This window comes from Hippocampus zosterae, chromosome 6, assembly GCF_025434085.1.
Source record: "Hippocampus zosterae strain Florida chromosome 6, ASM2543408v3, whole genome shotgun sequence".
Lineage (NCBI taxonomy): Eukaryota > Metazoa > Chordata > Actinopteri > Syngnathiformes > Syngnathidae > Hippocampus > Hippocampus zosterae.
Genome location: NC_067456.1, coordinates 24,691,623 through 24,710,907, shown reverse-complemented (window position 1 = coordinate 24,710,907; position 19,285 = coordinate 24,691,623). Strand labels below are relative to the sequence as shown.

The window sequence follows — 19,285 nt, the reverse complement described above, 5'->3', positions numbered from 1 at the left end:
CGAACAACCATCTGTGCTCACACTTACACCCAGGGACAATGTAGTGTGTTCAATCAACCTGTCATGCATGTTTTTGGAATGTGGGAGGAAACCGCAGTACCCGGAGAAAACCCACGGAGGCACGGGGAGAACATGCAAACTCCACACAGGGAGGCCGGAACTGGGATCGAACCCACGACCTCTGCACTGTGAGGTTGATGCGCTACCCACTGGACTACCTAAAATGGGGGAAATTATGTACCGGTAATTTAATTTTGGAATAAAGCTTTAACATAACAGTTGGAAAAAGTGAAGTGCTGTGAATACTTCCTGGATGCATTATATATGTAAAACAATTTGGAGCACAGCATAGTGTTCTCAGTGCTTTGCACTAAGAAAGTTCTTCCCGGGGCGTGATTAGTGTCTACTTTGGCAATGTAATCCTGTAAAGAACATACTACTGAAGTACCTCAAAATTATTTGCACTTTATTTAAATTTTTTGCATTGGTGACTCTATTGAAACATATAAACACAAAACAACAGAATGAAAATACAGCATATTAAGACCATATGATAGGGGGGAAGGACGAATATGCAAAGGTTCTGGTTTCCACCTTAAATGCAAAAATAGCTGGAGACAACGACAAAACAAATTCAAAAGCTGAAAAAACCCTCTGAGGCATTCATACAAAGAAATGTCAGTTTCAGTTAACGTACAAATAAACATTTAAAACACAGAGTAATATATTTATATTTCTAAGTCAACATAGCTATATTTACATTCAGTCTTAATTCAAATTGTTCAATGTGTCTTCTATGTCACAGAGTTGTCGTCGGGGTAGAGGCAGTGGTGGGAACATTCACAGGGTGCAGGCTGAGATCCATGGATGGCGTTTCCTCTGGCATAGGAGGACTCTTCTTCTGAGCCTCTAGCTTCTCGATGAGTTGGCTATGTAGCTCCTTCACAGGATCGCTGCTCTATAATTATCAAACATTGACACACCAAATGTTAGTCAATGCAATGGTTATTGTTTTGTGTCTCTACAGAATTATATTAAAAATACTTAAACCAAATAACACAGATGATGAACAAGCACGTTTCAGTGAAACAGTTGAGTTGAACACAGGAATGATGGGCAGGTAGATGTTTGATAATCTGTTTTTTGACGGTTCCTCAGGTAAGAAGATGACAAAGAAAGAAGTAGTCATGCCTTCCAGCCAGTGGCTACCACCATGGCAACTGATGTGTAACGCAAGCAATCGCTAATTCCGCATGCTGGTTCCTTACGTCACAACAAGAATTTACAATACTTAAAGAGACAATAACCAACCGGGATTCTATTGTACCTTTAGCCACAATATGACACAAGACCGAAGTTAATGCCGTTTAAACTGAAAAGAAAAACGTTTCTGTTGTTACAAGCAGAAGTTTCGAACGCAAGAACTCATTCACAACTGAGTGTGTTGGGGAATTCACTCTGACGGCCAAACACCATTCTGAGAGTATGTATGTCTGATTGTCTGAGTGATCAAAATGAAAGACTGAGGAAGCAAAATAAAATGCATGATCCAAGAAATTGATGTAAGTGAAAGTGAATGTTGATCAGAAATTTCGCAATTTCTTTCCCTTTTTTTCTTTCTACACTGACTATGAAGTGTCAAATAAATGTGTGCACATAATTATGCACTATTGGAATAAAAATAAAGAGTACACATGTTTGTGTGTGCGCGTACACATACGTTTGTGTGTGTGCGTTTACATCTGAGATCAAATTTGCTACAGTGAAAAACTCCCTGTTGTGAAAAATTTCTTGCTGCAAACATGATTTCGTTTTAGAGGAGTTTCACTGTCGTTGCTAAAGAGATCCCGCTTTCTGTCCAGTCGACTGTCGAAATGCGGATAAGATAGTCATCGTCCCAATATTCGTGACTCAAGAGGTGCAGCAGTGATCGCACAACCCGTTTCTCATCTCTCCATTGTATGCCTGCATGTGTGTGACTTGGTTCTTGGTGTTTGGTGTTATTGTTGTAACATTGAAGCTATCTCTAAAATGTTTACAGGTAGGGTTTTATAATTTAGTTGTACAAACTGGTAGTTAGTTTGATGTTTGGGGCATAGTAACTATTTTTGAATTTCAGGCCCGATACGGAGCTTTCTGCTGAGCCGTCGGCCGCTGTCTAATGACCCCCAACACCCACCCCCACACCACAAACCTTTCAGCGTGGCAGCTGCTCCCCAACAGATGGTAGATTTTACTCAACCAACATGCATCAGCGAGATCAGAAACACAACACCATTCTCATCAATGGGTTTGTTAAGCATACTCTTAGTTGCATTTTATATTTTCTTGGGATCCATACTGAGGGTTAATTTAGAGTAAAATATAAAAAATAGAGTACCTGTATGAAATATGTGCTCTCAATTTTGCAAGTGTACAAGATGAGTTTGTGAAGTGCTTTCTAACTGCAGGTTTAAAAAAATACTATACAAAGAAAATCTTACTACTTGCTTGCAATCATGTTTGAATGTTTTCCTTATGTGGCAAGTAAAATGCATTTCTTGTGATAGGATTCATTTTCTACTGAATTAATGTTTATTCAATCATTCAACTCACTTCTTTTGGATTTTGATTCTTCACAATAACGTTAAAAGGTTAAGAAATATTGACACAGTAAACATACATTTTATTGATTCAGGATAATTGAAAGTACAACAATGTAAAGGGTGAACAGCTGGGGGGAGAGCACCCATCCCTGCAGCGAGCCAGTTGAGCTATGTCTTATGTCAGAAAATTTGTTATTAATGTACACACCCAGTGAACTGTGGGTAGGAAAATCCAGGAGTCACAGGATAAGATGGTTGTCCAGATGGAATGAGGAGAATTTATGTGCCAGGATGTGGGTGTTGAATCATGAGACGAAGTCAGCCAACAGGAGTCAGGCTGAGGTATTCGGCCAGTCCAAGTGTTCACAGAGGGTGTGTTTTTGGCATCATCGATACCTCTGCTTGTGAGATAAGCAAACTGCACAGGGTCCAACTGTGAATTTGTTCAACCCATAATGTAAAGTTTCATCCTCCTCTCCATTGACTTCATGACAAGTGAGTTCAGAGCCACGGATTTCAGTTCGATGAGACATTTGAGGATGCAGATAATCGTGGAGTGTTTCCACAGCTGGGGGATTGTCCCGGTAACAAAAGATCTCTGGAACAGGGTCTTACAAATACCCACTGGTTATTCGGCGTAGTACCATAGAGCACAACAGCGAATGTGATCTGGTCCTTGAGAGCCGGTCTCTTTGCTTCTCCTGAGGACTCTCACCACATCCTCTTTGTGATCTTGAAGGTAGAGTCCCTGAGCTGTAGTGTTTTTTTGACGTCTTAATGCTGTATGACATTGTCCGTTTCAAATCTGGTGAGGTCATTTGAGAGAGATTTGTGGCTTCTACCGTCCATCTGAATGACGTTTGCCAAGTCATAGTGGTGGCAAGAGCTTGGCAAGGCCATGAAGAACGACTTCCAGATTGCTTCAAGGAAATTCTGTCAACCGGCGACTCATGAGGAAGCAGTGTACAATTAACACTGTGTATAGTGGAAATGGGGCGCTGCTGACCTCGACTCGGGACGTTATGAGTAGGTGGGGAGAATGCTTTGAAGACCTCCTCTTCAATCTTCAATTCAGACACGCTTTCCATTGAGGAAACGGAGCCTGGAGACTCTGAGGTGGACTCTTCTTTTGCTGGGGCTGAAGTAACTGAGGTGGTCCAAAAGCTCCTCGGTGGCAAAGCCCCAGGGTGGATGAGATCAGCCCAGAGTTTCTAAAGGCTCTAGATGTTGTGGGGCTGTCCTTGTTGACACGCCTCTACATCATTGCATGGACATCGGAAACGGTGCCTCTGCATTGGCTGACTGGTGTGTTCCAATTACAGAAGAATCACGGTCTTCAGCCTCTCAGGTATTTTCAGGGTCCCGGAGAGGAGAGTCTGTTGGGAGGTCGAATCTCAGAATCAAGAGGAGCAATGTGGTTTTCGTCCTGTTCATGGAACAGTGGACCAAGCTCTACACCCTCAGCACGGTCATCAAAAGGGCATGGGAGTTTATCGAGCCAGTCTGCATTTTTTTGTTTACTTTAACTGTGTCCGGTCCCTCGGGGAGTTCTGTGGGGGGGCGCTTCGGGGGTATGGCGTACCAAGCCCCCTGATACGGGCTGTTTGGCCCCTCTTCCACCGATGTCAGAGTTTGACCCGCATTGCTGGCAGTAAGTCGAAATTGTTTCAAGTGAGTTTTGGACTCCCCACAAGGCTGCCTATTGTTCATAACCTTTATGGACAGAATTTCTTGCCGCAGCCAAGGCAGCGAGGTTTTCCCTTCTTCGGCATGCCAGTACTGCATCTCTGCTTTTTACAGATGACAGGGTATTGACGGCTTCTTCAAGCCATGATCTCCAACTCTCACTGTAGTAGTTCGCAACCGAGTGTGATGCGATGAAAATCAGCAACTCCAAATCTAAAACAATGGTCCTTAGTCAGAAAAGGGTGGAGTCCCTTCTCTAGGTCGGGGACGAGATCCTGTGGAGGAGTTTAAGTTGCTTGGGGTCTTGTTCACAAGTGAGAGTAGAATGGCGCGTGAGATCGATAGGCGGATCGGTGCAGCGTCTACTGTGATGCGAACTCTGTACCAGATGACCGTGGTGAAGAAGGAGCTGAGCCGAAAGATGAAGCTCTCAATTTACTGGTCAAATCTGCATTCCTACTCTCACCGATGGTCATGAGCTTTGGTCGTGACCGAAAGAACAAGTTCGCCCTCAGAGATAGGGTGAGAAGCTCAGTCATCCGGGAGGGATTCAGAGTCAAGCCACGACTTCTCCACATTGAGAGGAGCCAGATGAGGTGGTTTGGGCACATGAGGCCCCAGGGCAAGCTGGAGACACTATGTCTCCCGGCTGGCCTGGGAACGCCTTGGGATCCCTCCGGAAGAGGTGAAAGATGTGGCTGCGGAGAAGGGAAGTGTGGGTTTCCCCGCAAAAGCTGTTGCCTCTGCGACATGATCCCGGATAAGCGGTAGAAAATGGTATGGTATGGTATTACAAATGTATTGATATTGATACTTAGCCAATAAAGATGATTCTTATTCTAATTCTGATGTTTTTAGAATGTGTGAAGAAACCCGAATAAAACCTCGCGGGCACGGGAAAAACATACAAACTCCACACAGGATGGCCAGGGCTGAATTCGAACCCACGACCTTTCCACTGTGAGGTATATGTGCTCACCAGCCGTGCCAACCACACAAACACTGCTAATTTATATAATCATGAATAATGTACCACAGTGCACACAACATGATACTTGAAACCTTTTAAAAGCTAGAACCAACCATCTTATTGGTACAGTTTCATATTCATCTTTTGATCTGAAAGACTGTCTTCACTATACAACAAAAACAAAGGAAATTACCTTGCTGTTTCAATATTTTTGGAGGGGACTCCAATACATTTATAATGGACAAAATCATGCAAGAACGAACAAATCTGTGGATTTGTGGCATGTCTCCACAGATGAAAAATGGTGCTTCATTCTCAGGAGACGAGCTCAAACGGGCTCCCATATAACTTGTACCCAGGCTGGAATTATTCAGAAATTGACTGAGAATGTAAACCCAACCTGTTTTGGAGGTTCCAGAGTTTTCATCAATGTTTCCATATAAGAAGGTAACACCTTGTGGTGCAAGTGCAGCAGCATTCGGAGAGTATGTCTGTGGACATTTTCTTTACTGTAAAATATAAGCATTAAAGAAACAAGGCTCAATAAATGTTTGTTCATTTCAGAGCTGCCAGAACAGTTGAACAAGGTTTTGTTTGCTAGTGTTCAATGGGAAATTGATCTGCTCAAGACAGGACAACATTCTATCATCGAGGAAGAATAGCAAACCTGGAAAAAGTAGTCAATAGGAAGCCATCAAAAACAACTGAACAAAATTCTTCTCCTCCAAACTCATCAGAAAGCAGTGTGAGGTGTCCGGTAAGCAGGTGCAGGAAAATGTCACCAAAAGCCATGTCATTATAGGTCTCCACTGAAGGTAAAGAAGACACAGAAATGTTAGATTTTACTTCATTTCAAAAAGTGCAGTTGATATTAAACATTCACCTGTTCAAATTCCATTTTGTTGTGACAAATAAGACAAAGTTATATTATTTTAAAACATATGGCCCACAACCTGTAAACCTCAGTTCAAGTTGATCTAGGGTTCTTTAAATGGTGGCAGGCGTGTGCTGTTTCCAATTTACCAGGGGTTTGAATATGATGGTTTAATCTGAATAGAACACCTCCAGTTCTAAGAGGGTGTGAACACTTGTGAACCACATTATCTCTGTTTTTTTTGTATTACTAATATACAGGTATATATTTTTTCTCAATTGAGTTATACAAGTTGTAGACCACCATAATCTTGGAAAAAAATTGGAATTGATCAATTTTGGTCAAATTTTTATATCAACCTGCTATTTTAATAGGAATGTCTAGACTTTTGACTGTACATCCATTGAAGCATACACAGTAGCATAGCGAACCGTAATGATGAGTAATGATGACGATAAAAGATATAGCGCAACAGCTCTGATCACAAGCTGCAATTGCAGACTGCTGCGGGCTAACAACTTCCGGTGACACAGGTCACGCGCCACCGTAGGTTCAAGATTTACCCGTTTTATTTATTCTTTCATACTTTTTGTGAAAATGAGACTGATAGGATGATTAGGGTGCAGTGTACAATAACACAAAAAATATTTTACTAACACGCACAAAGACACACAAATGGTTGGTTGTTGTTTTTTTCTCTTTGACACCCCTCGCGATCGACTTGGGACCAGTCCGCAATCTACCGGTCGATCGCGATCGGCGTAATGGGCACCCCTGGTCTATACACTGTTGTGTTTACTATACGTGTTCGTGTGTGCGCGCGCACACTTGTGTTTGTGCACGCGTGTGTGTGGCTGGGGGGAGGGGTGCACAAGAGAGAGCGCGAGAGGGGGGGAGCCGGGGGGGGGGGGGGGGCTGGGATGATTAGGCTTGTCTGAAAAAAGGAACATGCGCACCGCAGGATAGCTCGCCAGCAACTCGCTGGAGGCTCATGGAGGCGACACTGTTAGACCGGCATAAAGGCAATGCTGATGAATGTTAATTACTCTATAAGGTTTTATCATTAAAGATTTAAGTAAATATGTGTCATGCCTAAGTTTTTGTCTCAAATATGTAAAGTATAAATACTGTTTACATATTTTAAACATACTGGTACCCACAAACCCTTCCAAACAAATTCCTATGGGGGCGGGGCAAACTACCTCGCAGATTTTCGTCTTCGCGGGGGGTTCTGGTCCCCATTTACCATGGTAAGTGAGGGATCACTGTACTTTGAAAAAAGATGGTGGATTCTCACCTAAGGCAGGTAGCAACCTTTGTAAGGCATTCTTGTTTCTGAGCTTGGCAATGTGTAGAATGTAATAGAGACCCATTTCACAGGCCACTCTGTTCTCCTGCAGGTATCTGAGGCAAATCCAAACACAAATGTGACCAAGGCCCACATTTTAAAACAAACAATTCAGTCAAATTGGCTAGGGTACATACGTTAGCATTCATACAGCGAGACACATCATTTGCCCTCTTACAACAAAATTAACAATGTTGATTATTGTAAGAGATAAAATGAGTCAAAGCTGGATTCAAAACAGAATGTTAACAATGAAGAAAATGTAAATACTGTGCATATATATATATATATATTATATATATATATATATATATATATATATATATATATATATATATATATATATATATATATACACACACACACACACATATATAGATACAGTAATCCCTCGTTTATCGCAGTTAATGGGGACCAAAACCACCCGCGATAAACAAAAATCCGTGAAGTAGCGACCCACCCCCCCATATAGGTACATGTACATAATATTTATAAGGCCAAATTTAATGGTATACATGCATGTAGACGTAAATTTTGAAGTAATTAACATGACTTAATGATGTATACTAATAGATTTAAACATGTATAAGTTAGGTTGGTTTATGAATAACAAAATACAGTAAACATTTTTTTCCCTCAAAATGTCCGCAAACTGCCCGCGAGAAACTGCGAAGTCACATAGTGCAACATATACAGTACTGTATTACATGTATATGAATTTTTTTATGAATATGTTTGAAAAAAGCCGCGATGCACTGAAGCCGCGATAAACGAACCACGAAATAGTGAGTTATCACTGCGCGTGTGTGTGTCAAATATGTAAATATATACATATATATATATATATTTATATATTCATTCATTCATTCATCTTCCTAACCGCTTGATCCTCACTAGGGTCGCGGGGGGTGCTGGAGCCTATCCCAGCTGTCTCCGGGCAGTAGGCGGGGGACACCCTGAATCGGTTGCCAGCCAATCGCAGGGCACACAGAGACGAACAACCATTCGCACTCACACTCACACCTAGGGACAATTTAGAGTGTTCAATCAGCCTGCCATGCATATTTTTGGAATGTGGGAGGAAACCGGAGCACCCGGAGAAAACCCACGCAGGCCCGGGAGAACATGCAAACTCCACACAGGGAGGCCGGAGCTACATACACACACACCAACGCGCACATACATACATGACATAACAATTTTTTATTTAATTTTTTTGCAGATGCAAAGATTCTACCCAACATAGGCAATACAGGATTCAAATTGCTCGGCAAAGCACACTATCTGATTGAAAATCGACTGAAAGAGAATCTACAATCTGACTGAGCTTCAATAAATTCTGTCTTGACTGTGCAAACCTCACACACCTCAAAATAATTGTGACTGGAAATTCAGCAAAAGGAAGCTCTCATGGGGCTTGACGACTTTCCAAAGCTGCACCTTTCTGATTTTTTTTTTTTTTTTTTGCAAAAATATTTGAAAACGGTGTACCATTTTCCTTACAGTTCAAAATGATAAAAATACAATAAAACAAAATACATTTACATTGTGGTTGTACACGAAGGGGAAAAATGTGCAATAGTTCAGGGGTATGTAAATGCTTTTGAAAAAAAAGCACCATTAGAGTATCTCAAATTAAATTATTGAAATAAATCACTGAATTTTGGTGAAGATGGGTGCATTTTTTTATTCTATATGCTTTTACCTGGTAAAGGCATCTGGCAAAGTGGTAGGATAGGAGAGTGAGGTCTTCTCTTCAGTGGGAAGTTTCTGCTCCACACTGTAGGTGTGGTCATCCACAACCACAGACATCATGGCAGGCAGAAAGCGGGTCATGAGCTCCAAATCCTGAGTGCGAGTGTGTGCAGAGTAGGAAAATCTTTCATATTTACTGAAACGAAACCAAGCAAGTGTTGCACAAGTACGTGTACGGTGACAATTGTACATACCAAACGAGGTTCTTTGAAAACTTGACTGTCGATCATATCCCACGCTCCTTGACCAAGTGACAGCATCCTTAGAAGCAACATCAGATCAGGACTATCCTGTTGACAAATAGGGCAACATGATTTCAGATGACTGTTAGTGTGTATGTGTGTGTGTGTGTGTGTGTGTGTGTGTGTGTGTGTGTGTGTAAATAAATAAATTGACATTTAGAAACTGCATTTTGTATTTCCTTGGGTTGTCGCTGTGTGATATGGAAATTAAAGTAATGAACTGAAGTTTTGGTATGTAATAACTATGCAAAGAACACAGAAATCAAGAAGGCAAATACATTTTCACAGCACTGTAGATATAATATTATAAAACTGATGCATATTAATGCAGACGTGTGTACTTAAGGATTGAGGCATTATCAAAGGCTTTGTCATGACAAAAGCCTGCAAAGACTTATGTACACTGACTGTGCATAGAAGATATGTTTACAATGAGGTAGGATCAGGTTAGGGAACAATTGAGCAAAGTCACAACTATGTGACTTATTGCTCAAGCAACGATTTTCTTCCGGCTAAAAAGGTGTATGCTGCAAAAATGTAAACCTTTAATGTACTGTACATGATGTCAACTGAAGCGCTTCCAATTAAAAAAATGTGTATTGGCTTGCTCACCCTAGGTAAAGCATCCTGGCTCAGAAGCTCTTGCAGGTTCCTCATGATGGTGAGCACCAGGGTGTTCGAAGCAAATGGGTCACACAAGATCATAGACAGGTCCCTGAAAAGTACAGAAGGCCACCAACAATACATACAACAACAATCAGAAAAGCTTTGCTAAGCGAGTCCCACTTTTGTTTTTTTTTTACCCAAGGACTTGCTCTTGTCCTTTCTTGACTCCATCTAAGAACCCTTGCAACTCTCTGGCTCGCTTTCCATCCACAAATTTCTCTCGGATGCAAGCATCTAAGCACCATGTAAACTGCAAAATAATAAGATAAGATATCCTTTATTTGTCCCACAATGGGGAAATTTACAGCCTCCAGCAGCAAGAATGTATTAAATGAATGAATTAAAAACGCAATTCATTTAAATCATGAATCCCATTACTTAATTGCTCCTAAAGACATTAGGAAAAAAAACAAAAAACAATGCTATTCCTTCTTACTTTGTGACAGGGGTCGACAGAACAGATCTCACTGATGTCCAAGTCATGGAGAGACATTAGCAGTTCCGCTCTAAGAGTGCAGTAGTGGACATTTCGTGTTCGTAGGAACAGCGTCCGCAAAAACTGCAATACCATATCATAAAGCTTTACGTTCTTCCCAATCATCTGGGTCAGCTTCAGGACCACCTATCACACACACACAAACAAACAAAATAGTTAGTAAACATCTTTGTAGAATATTGTGCTCATGTTAATGTGTTTATTCAGTTTCGTGGTATTTACACCCACCTCGCCTTGACGTCGCAATTTTGGAGATGGACTGAAGAAATTATGCAGAATAGAGAGATCACTGCTGAAGAGAGCTGCTTCTTTTTCTACAATATACTGCTTTAGGAGAGGTGAAACCTCATCCCCAAATAGGGCCTGGTTGTCCTGCCAGATCTGCCTTTTCACCTCCACAGCACACACCTTATAAAGCTCCTTATCAGCCATGACCATCTTCAGTTTCTTTTCTGGTACCTGTAGGGGTTCACAGTAGTATGTAGATTTTGTAACCCTGTATCATGTCACCAACCTTTTTGAAACGGAGATCTATTTCTTGGATGCTGAGTAATGCGAAGGGCTACCAGTTTGATATAAGATAAGATAAGATAAGATATCCTTTCCCAGCAAGAATGTATGTAGAAAGAAGAAAGGACAAAGAGAAAAAAAACCAACAAACATCTCTCAATTAAATACAATATGAACACAATGGGTAAATCACAGTACTATTTACAATTTTCCTTCACATAATTTAATTATTATTATTATTATGATTGTTATTTTTTATTCATCAGCCTGACAGCAGTCGGTAGGAACGAGCGTCGGTATCTCTCCTTCTTGCAGCGCGGGTGTAACAGTCTCTGGCTGAAGGAGCTACCAAGTGCTGTCAGGGCGGGCTGGAGGGGGTGGGAGAGACTGGCCATCATAGCTTTTAGCTTAGTTAGCATCCTTCTGTTGCCCACCTCCTCCAGAGTGTCAAGGGAGCAACCCAGGACAGAACTGGCCTTCCTGACCAGTCGCTCCAGTCTCTTTCTGTCCCGGGCTGAGATGCTGCCTGACCAGCAGACAATGCCATAATGGATGGCCGAGGCCACCGCCGAGTTATAGAACGTCTTAAGGAGTGACCGCTGAACCCCAAAAGACCTCAGTTTCCTGAGTAGGAAGAGTCGGCTCTGTCCTTTCCTAATCAGGGTGTCCATGTTTGTAGACCAGTCCAGTTTGTCGTTCAGAAGAACACCAAGGTACTTGTAGGAGGTCACCCTCTCTATGTCCATACCCTGGATGTTCATCGGTGCTGGTGAGGACTTTTTCCTGCAGAAATCCACAACCAACTCCTTAGTTTTCCTAGGGTTGATCTGGAGGAGATTCTGCTGGCACCAGTCCACAAAGTCCATTGTCAGTCCCCTGTACTCCCAATCGTCCCCTTCTGTAATGAGGCCAACAATCGCAGAGTCATCGGAGAACTTCTGAAGGTGGCAGTTTGGAGTGTCGTGTCTGAAGTCCGAGGTGTAGAGGATGAACAGGAACGGAGCCAGAACAGTCCCCTGCGGCGCTCCAGTGCTGCAGAGAAGCCGGTCCGACTCACAGCTCTGCAATCTCACGTACTGCGGCCGATTTGTGAGGTAGTCTATGATCCATGCTGTGAGATGGTGGTCCACTCCGGCCGGCATTCTGCAGTTTGTCTCCCAGCAAATTGGGCTGGATGGTGTTGAAGGCACTGGAGAAATCAAAGAACATGATTCTCACAGTGCTCCCAGCCTTCTCCAAGTGTGACAGCACTGAGTGGAGGAGGTAGATAATGGCGTCTTCCACGCCGATGCCAGGCTGATAGGCAAACTGTAGCGGGTCCAGTGACGGGCTCACCAGCGGTCGAAGGTGGGCGAGGATGAGTCTCTCCAGCGTCTTCATCAGGTGAGACGTCAGCGCCACCGGTCTGTAGCTGTTCAGCTCCTTAGGGTGGGGGGTCTTGGGCACTGGGACCAGGCACGAAGTTTTCCACAGCTGTGGAGCTCTGCCCAGCTTCAGGCTCAGGTTGAAGATGTGCTGGACAATGTTACACAGCTGGTCAGAGCAGGTCCTGAGGAGCCGGGAACTGATCTTGTCTGGACCTGCTGCCTTCCTCACATTCATCTTCCTCAGTTGGTTCCTTACCTGCTCTGTTGTGACGGACAGGCAGGAACCAGGTGACATACTGGGTTGATGAGAGCTGGTCGAAAGAGGAGGGGGAGGAGAAGAAGTCCTCAGTGAGAGAGGTTGCAGTTTGTGGTTGGGGGAAGGGACAGACGACTGGTCGAAACGGTTGAAAAAATGGTTCAGTCCATCTGCCCAATCCTTGTCCTTCTCGATCACTGTCTTTGGTCTCGACCACCTTTTCTCTTTCCACTCCCTTCATTCCTGTCCGCACGTATGAGTTGGAAGCCTTCCAACTCGACATGTGTGTCCGGAGTGATCGCTATTAGCCACGACTCTGTGAGTAGCATTAGGCTAGCCTCGCGGTACTCCCTTTGACGTCGCGTTAGCGCCGCCAGCTCATCCATCTTGTTAGGGAGCGATCTTACATTCCCCATGATGACGGACGGGAGGACATGTCTGTACTTTCTCCGCCTTGTGCGGCGGTCCTTCCCGGCTCGACACCCTCGTGTCCTCCTCTTCAACTCTAAATATACATATATATATACATATATATATATATATATATATATATATATATATATATATATATCATATATATATCAGAAATATACATTTCTGAAATAATATACCGGTACTGTATTTGCTGAACTTCCCATTTAAGTCAAGTCAAGTCAACTGTATTTATAGAGCACTTTCAAACAGCCATCGCTGCATACAAAGTACTGTACATGGAACAATTTAACATACACAATAAACAGTAAAACAAATCGGTAATAAAGACGGTAGAAAGCACCAAACAGCAAAACCAAGAACAAATCTAAGTCATGCTGAGTCGAATGCCAAAGAATACAAGTGAGTTTTGAGGAGGGTTTTGAAGATGGGCAGTGAGGAGGCTTGCCAAATGTTCAGTGGGAGGTCATTCCAGAGAGAGGGGCCAGCAACAGAAAATTTGCAGGTTTTGTATTTGTGTTACCGGGTACTTTTTTACAAACCTCTGCTCTGCACTTCGGCCCATTTATAAGTACTACTGTAGTACTACTAGTGAAAATGAGTGGTAATGCCAATATTTACTTCATAAGTAAATTTGTGAATCATGTGCTCTCCTAAGATTTTTGGTTAAGGCCTACTCTGCTTGTTGTATTAAAAACAAAAGTATGTGGAAAGGTCACAAAAAAATCTGACCTTTTTTCCCTTTATCTTCTCAACTCTCAACTCAACTGTATTTATAGAGCACTTCTTCTCAGAGGAACTCAAGACTCCCCCGATAACTACAAAGTACAAAAATTTTCAATTAAGTAGGAACATTGTGTTAAGCATAAATAAAAACAGAATACCGTGATTTTCAAATTCTATTCGACATCTGTGTAATTGAATACACCACAAGGACAAGATATTTACTGGTAATGTTCAAACTGATAAAATTCATTCATTCATTCATTTTCCGAACCGCTTTATACTCACGAGGGTCGCGGGGGGTGTTGAAGCCTATCCCAGCTGTCTTTGGGCAGTAGTTGGGGGACAACCTGAACTGGTTGCCAATCGCAGGGCACACAGAAACGAACAACCATTCGCACTCACACTCACACCTAGGAACAATTTGGAGTGTTCAATCAGCCTGCCATGCATGTTTTTGGAATGTGGGAGGAAACCGGAGGACCCAGAGAAAACCCACACAGGCCCGGGGAGACTGATAAACTTGATAGTTGCACAAATCCCAATGATGTTAATACTTTTTATCAAAGTAAAAACACCTAATATTTAGAATTTCTTTTCCAACACTTACCTTGGGCAAATGTTTCAACACTTGCATCACCACTGGTTGAATGGATGGCATCTTGACCAGTGGAAAGCTTTTCTCCAGTAATTCTTCAAGCTTCCCATATCTGTACATGTATGAAAAACAACAAACACATTGGGACTGGCATCTTCTGAAGCTGAAGTTAATTATGGTTTTTGAGTCCCAGATGAACACCAGGTGGTGCTGTATGCACTGGTTATTTCCACTCTGGATAGGATGTCAATTGTAATGTCACTTGTGACAAGGACAGGCAAGAAAGGTTGACCAGGTCAAATATATTGACCTCTAAAATATGGCTATACAAAATTCTTGCCTCGAGGCTTTGTCGGCACCATGTATACCATCGACACAGACATTTCCAGGCTACATAAACATGAGTCCAGCCTCTTTGTCCCTTCTTAGGATGGCGGCAGATACGGGGTTTCTCCGTTTGCTAGAGCTCGAGCCGCCGCACTGACAACAGGCACCGTACAATACGGCATCAGCGTAATTAAATCATTTTTTAGCACCCCGAGTAAGTGACTGAACTTTAATTCAGGACGGGGTCATGTTGTTGAAGTTTGTTATGGCAAACAGCCCAAAACAGAGTCCCACAACAAGTCGACTCAGCCGTTTGACACTGTGACGTGCTGCCGAGAACAACTTTGAATAAAAGCCTACCTAGGCAATGATGTCCATGTATTTATATTTGATAAAGTGAGGTTTATTTGGAAGTTGTAGTTTAAGTATTATTTTTAAAACACTCAGCATACATTTGTCATAGCGGAAATGCATATAGCACCACCGGGCAGTCAAAAATGGAAGCGATAGATATCCAACTGTCATACCTGTCCTCCTCCTTGCCTTCAGCAATCATAGCCACTCGCTCCAACAGCTTTTCCCGGAGTTCATCAAAGACTGACTGGTGAAACTCCAATCGGGGTGTTCCGTGAAGATCCAGAAAAGGAAGGGCAGACTGGAGGGTTGGCAACAAGATGCCATTTTCCATCTACAGCCATAAGATGCATCAAAGTGTCACGATCAATAGCGAGTATCGAAACCAACAACCACAAACTTAAAATTCCTTGACATTTTTTTATTGTCATTGAGAATGAATCATTTTTATTACATCTTTCCAAATATACTTTACTCTGAGAAATAATTGTTGTTCTTTTTAGTATTCATTTATTTTTTATGAATTTTTACGTGGTAACAGTCATTCCAAAATTAAATATGGCTCCAAATAAAAATACCATTTGAATTATGCAAAGTATGCATATTTACAAAATAATTCACCTTTATGGTTTATGAAGCACTATTTAATTTGTGAAGTCCAGCTGTGATGACAATCTAGTAGGTATTCAGTTTTTCTACATCGGCAAGTAGCATGTATTTTGTCAACATACTTGCATGTTCTTAAAGGGCATGTACCATAGACGTTTCCCACTTAAGGAAATTGTGTTGTAAATCAAGATTGGAAAATGCAAATATGATTCCTGACTAGAGAATGCTTACTGTACATGTAACAACACAAGCAATAAAATTAAAAAAGATATGGTCCAAAAACTGTTTCCAACACAAACACTGCAGCATACAGTACAGGTATATAAACAAAATACAGTAGAACAAGACTAGCCACAAAATTAGGACCACTTGCTACAAAATGAGACCAGTAACAAACCTGGTAGCTTTTCTTTCGATTCACTCACTGTCTCTAACCTTTGCCTCCCCTCGATCACCACACAAGACAGCTAATCGTGCAAAGAACTTTTGAAGACAGCTAGGGGACGCTTTGAAGTCTTCGATGTGCCATAGTTTTCGCTATGGAACTCGCCTTGTCAAGTCAAGTCAAGTCAACAGTATTTACATAAATACATAAAAACACAATTAATTTAGAAAATGTTTCTACCATGGTTCAAAACTATATTTCACTGTAGAATCCCTGGATATGTTGTCTTGTATTTCTAGTGCCATTCTTAGTGTTTTATAAAGGCTTAATTATTATTTATCTCTTAAAGTGAAACTCTTCTACAACGAAACCTACATGGGCAAAAATTCCCCCTAGTGTGAAAAAAATCTTCATGTATTAACACCATTCCCACTGTCCTGCCCCCCATACAACAAAAAAAACCCTGTTGCGTGACACTAAATAATTTTTTCTGCTCTTGCCTTGCGACGAAATTCACTACAACGAAGTCTAATCCAACAGCGACCTCTACTGCTTCGTACTGGTTTACACACACGCAGTAGTCCAGGAAGTATGTGTTATTGTTAGTTTCAGACGCAGCAAGAATGTTGCATTGCTAAATAGTTACAAAATTGACCTTCGGATGTCAAGCAGCTATGACAAGAAGAGCTCTGACGCTGGAAGATAGCGTAAAAGTGATCAAAATGAAAGACGGAGAGAGCAAGATAAAAGACATTATCCAAGAAATTGATGTAAGTGAAAGTGAATGTTGATCAGAAATTTCGCAATTTCTTTCCCTTTTTTCTTTCTACACTGACTACATGAAGTGTCAAATAAGTGTATGCTCATACTTATGCACTATTGGAATAAAAATAAAGAGTACACATTATACCTATTTGTGTGTGTGTGTTTACATCTGAGATCAAATTTGCAACAGTGATGTTGTGACAAATTTCTTGCTGCAAACAAGATTTCATTGTAGAGGAGTTTCACTGTATTTTTGTGAAGCTTTTTGAAACATTAATCCTGACATGTTATTTTGTAAAATAAGGCAAAATAAATAAGGCAAAACAAAACAAATACTCAGATATTGTTCATTTCTGTCAGGGTTGGTGCGGGGAGTTGTGTGGGGGGGGGGGGGCGCACCACAAAGCAGTTATAATTAGGGCACCAAAATGACTCGCGCCGGCCCTGACCCTAGTGTTTTTCAAAATAAATAGTAGGCGCGTCATAACAGGTACGGTGGTCATGAAATATGCGACCAGGGAAAAGCAGTGAGCTTTCTATTCGCTGTCTGTCTGAATAGCCAAACAGAATGAGGCAACTCCTGAATAGTGCTACATGCATTGACAGGCTAAATCGTGAATGGGCGGTGAGGGCATCAAGGTGCACATTCGCCCACAGCCATAGACAAGAGACACACGCTTGAGACCATATGCGTTTTGTGGAAACACGGCATATAATAAATGCGTTTCCAAAATGCCGTCCGTGTACCCACACACAACCTCGATTCGCAAAGCAATCGGACTACCACAAATCTGGATGTATAAACTGTTGTAAAACTGAGTGCGAACTGTTCTAGTACCTTCAAACAAAGTGCAGCGGTAAACGGTTATCATATAATCCAGGCATAAATATTTAAGACCAATTGGCTTGATATCTTCTTCCAAAAACAACCTTAAATGCACTGTGAAACACTGTGGTTACCTGAAACTGATCAATAGCTTTCAGTGGCTCAGTGCAGTTGGTGAGAGTTTCTTTCAGATCCTCGCCGTTCGATATCCCCAGTTCAGGCAAACCCCCGAAGGTTTTTGTTTCCATCTTTACATCGACTGTAGAATCAGAATAATTGCACGGACCTACTGGTAGCCACCCGAGTACAGTCTTGACACACGACAACTTTCACCCAAAAGCGGGCATGAGTGGTCACTTCACTAAAAGTTCGTCCGAAACACAGCTGAACATTGGTTCCGCTTCTCATTCAACTTTTAATTTAATTTGCATTCATTGCAAATCATAATATTTCAAGAACTTGTTTGGCCATCATTATTTGTGTGTGTGCTGAAACGAGAGCCAATGTAATTAACGCTATTAGTTCATTTTTTTTCATATGTTCCAGTGCTTTAAAATAATGTACGTTGAGGGGCACGGCAAAAGGGGAGATGGATTCCGTTCGAAGGCAGCTTGATTGAAGGGAGAAAAAAAGATCGTTTGCAGCGCAGCACGATCGAGAACAAACTTCGATCGAGAACAAACTTCGCAACTAAAATCACTTCTTCCTTTTACTTCAACAACCAATCAGAATCTATCAACATAAAAACACGCTTAACCAATTATTAAACAACAGAATACAATGTAGGTAATCTTAACATGAAATAATTTGATGCTCAAACATAAAATCCCAATTACCAATCTAACATAAACTTACATTAATATTCATACCCTTTCAACTTCTTCCCAATTTGCCGCCTTAAAACCACAAACCTCAATTGTTTTCTTTTTGAAACTTTATTTCACCACGTGATTGTGAAGTGGAATGGAAATGATACATTGAGTTTTCAAAATGTTAGGCAAATTAAATAAAAGTCTGAAAAATGTGGTGTGTGTTTGGTTATCATGTCCGACTCACAGTGCACAGGTAAAGGGTCCAATTTGGTGTTCCGGCCTTCCTGTCAGGAGTTCGGTTAGGTTAGGTTAGGTTAATTGAATATTAAATTGTCCTTGGCTAAGATTGTGAGTGACAATGGTTGTTGTTTGTCTATGAGTGCCCTAAGATTGGCTGTCTGGGAACATTTTACTGCTGCAATATTTTCTGAGTTATGAAAAAAGTGCATCACTACCACAGTGGCGAGGCATTGTCCTTTGGTGGCCTGCGCACCTACCGAAAACATCACGCAACACAAGTGATGGGTATGAATGAAATGGAGTCCATCATGATTTTTTTTTATTAGTTCCCCGGTTAGCTCATACAGCTCATCAAGGTCAGCAAAGTTTAAATGGCTCTCAGACAAGGATAATTAACTGAGTTTCAGGGCCAAAATTTGCATCAAATTGAAATAGATCAAGATGGTGAGTGATTTTATT

General features: G+C 41.7%; 2 protein-coding genes across 3 annotated transcripts in view; both read right to left on the bottom strand.

Moving 5' to 3' along the window:
• ehmt1a (euchromatic histone-lysine N-methyltransferase 1a) overlaps positions 1–19,285 on the bottom strand; it is a 134,286-nt gene that overhangs the window by 99,954 nt on the left and 15,047 nt on the right. The gene's annotated exons all lie outside the window — the stretch shown is intronic.
• On the bottom strand, positions 446–18,142 carry nelfb (negative elongation factor complex member B). The gene is made up of 13 exons (XM_052068242.1): positions 17,909–18,142; positions 15,363–15,523; positions 14,521–14,620; positions 10,851–11,081; positions 10,563–10,748; positions 10,264–10,376; positions 10,073–10,175; positions 9,413–9,508; positions 9,169–9,311; positions 7,413–7,519; positions 5,909–6,050; positions 5,642–5,750; positions 446–958 (listed from the first exon to the last, which is right to left on the bottom strand). Exons 1-13 carry the CDS (start codon positions 18,020–18,022, stop codon positions 800–802), a joined length of 1,764 nt encoding a protein of 587 aa, XP_051924202.1. The 5' UTR covers positions 18,023–18,142; the 3' UTR covers positions 446–799.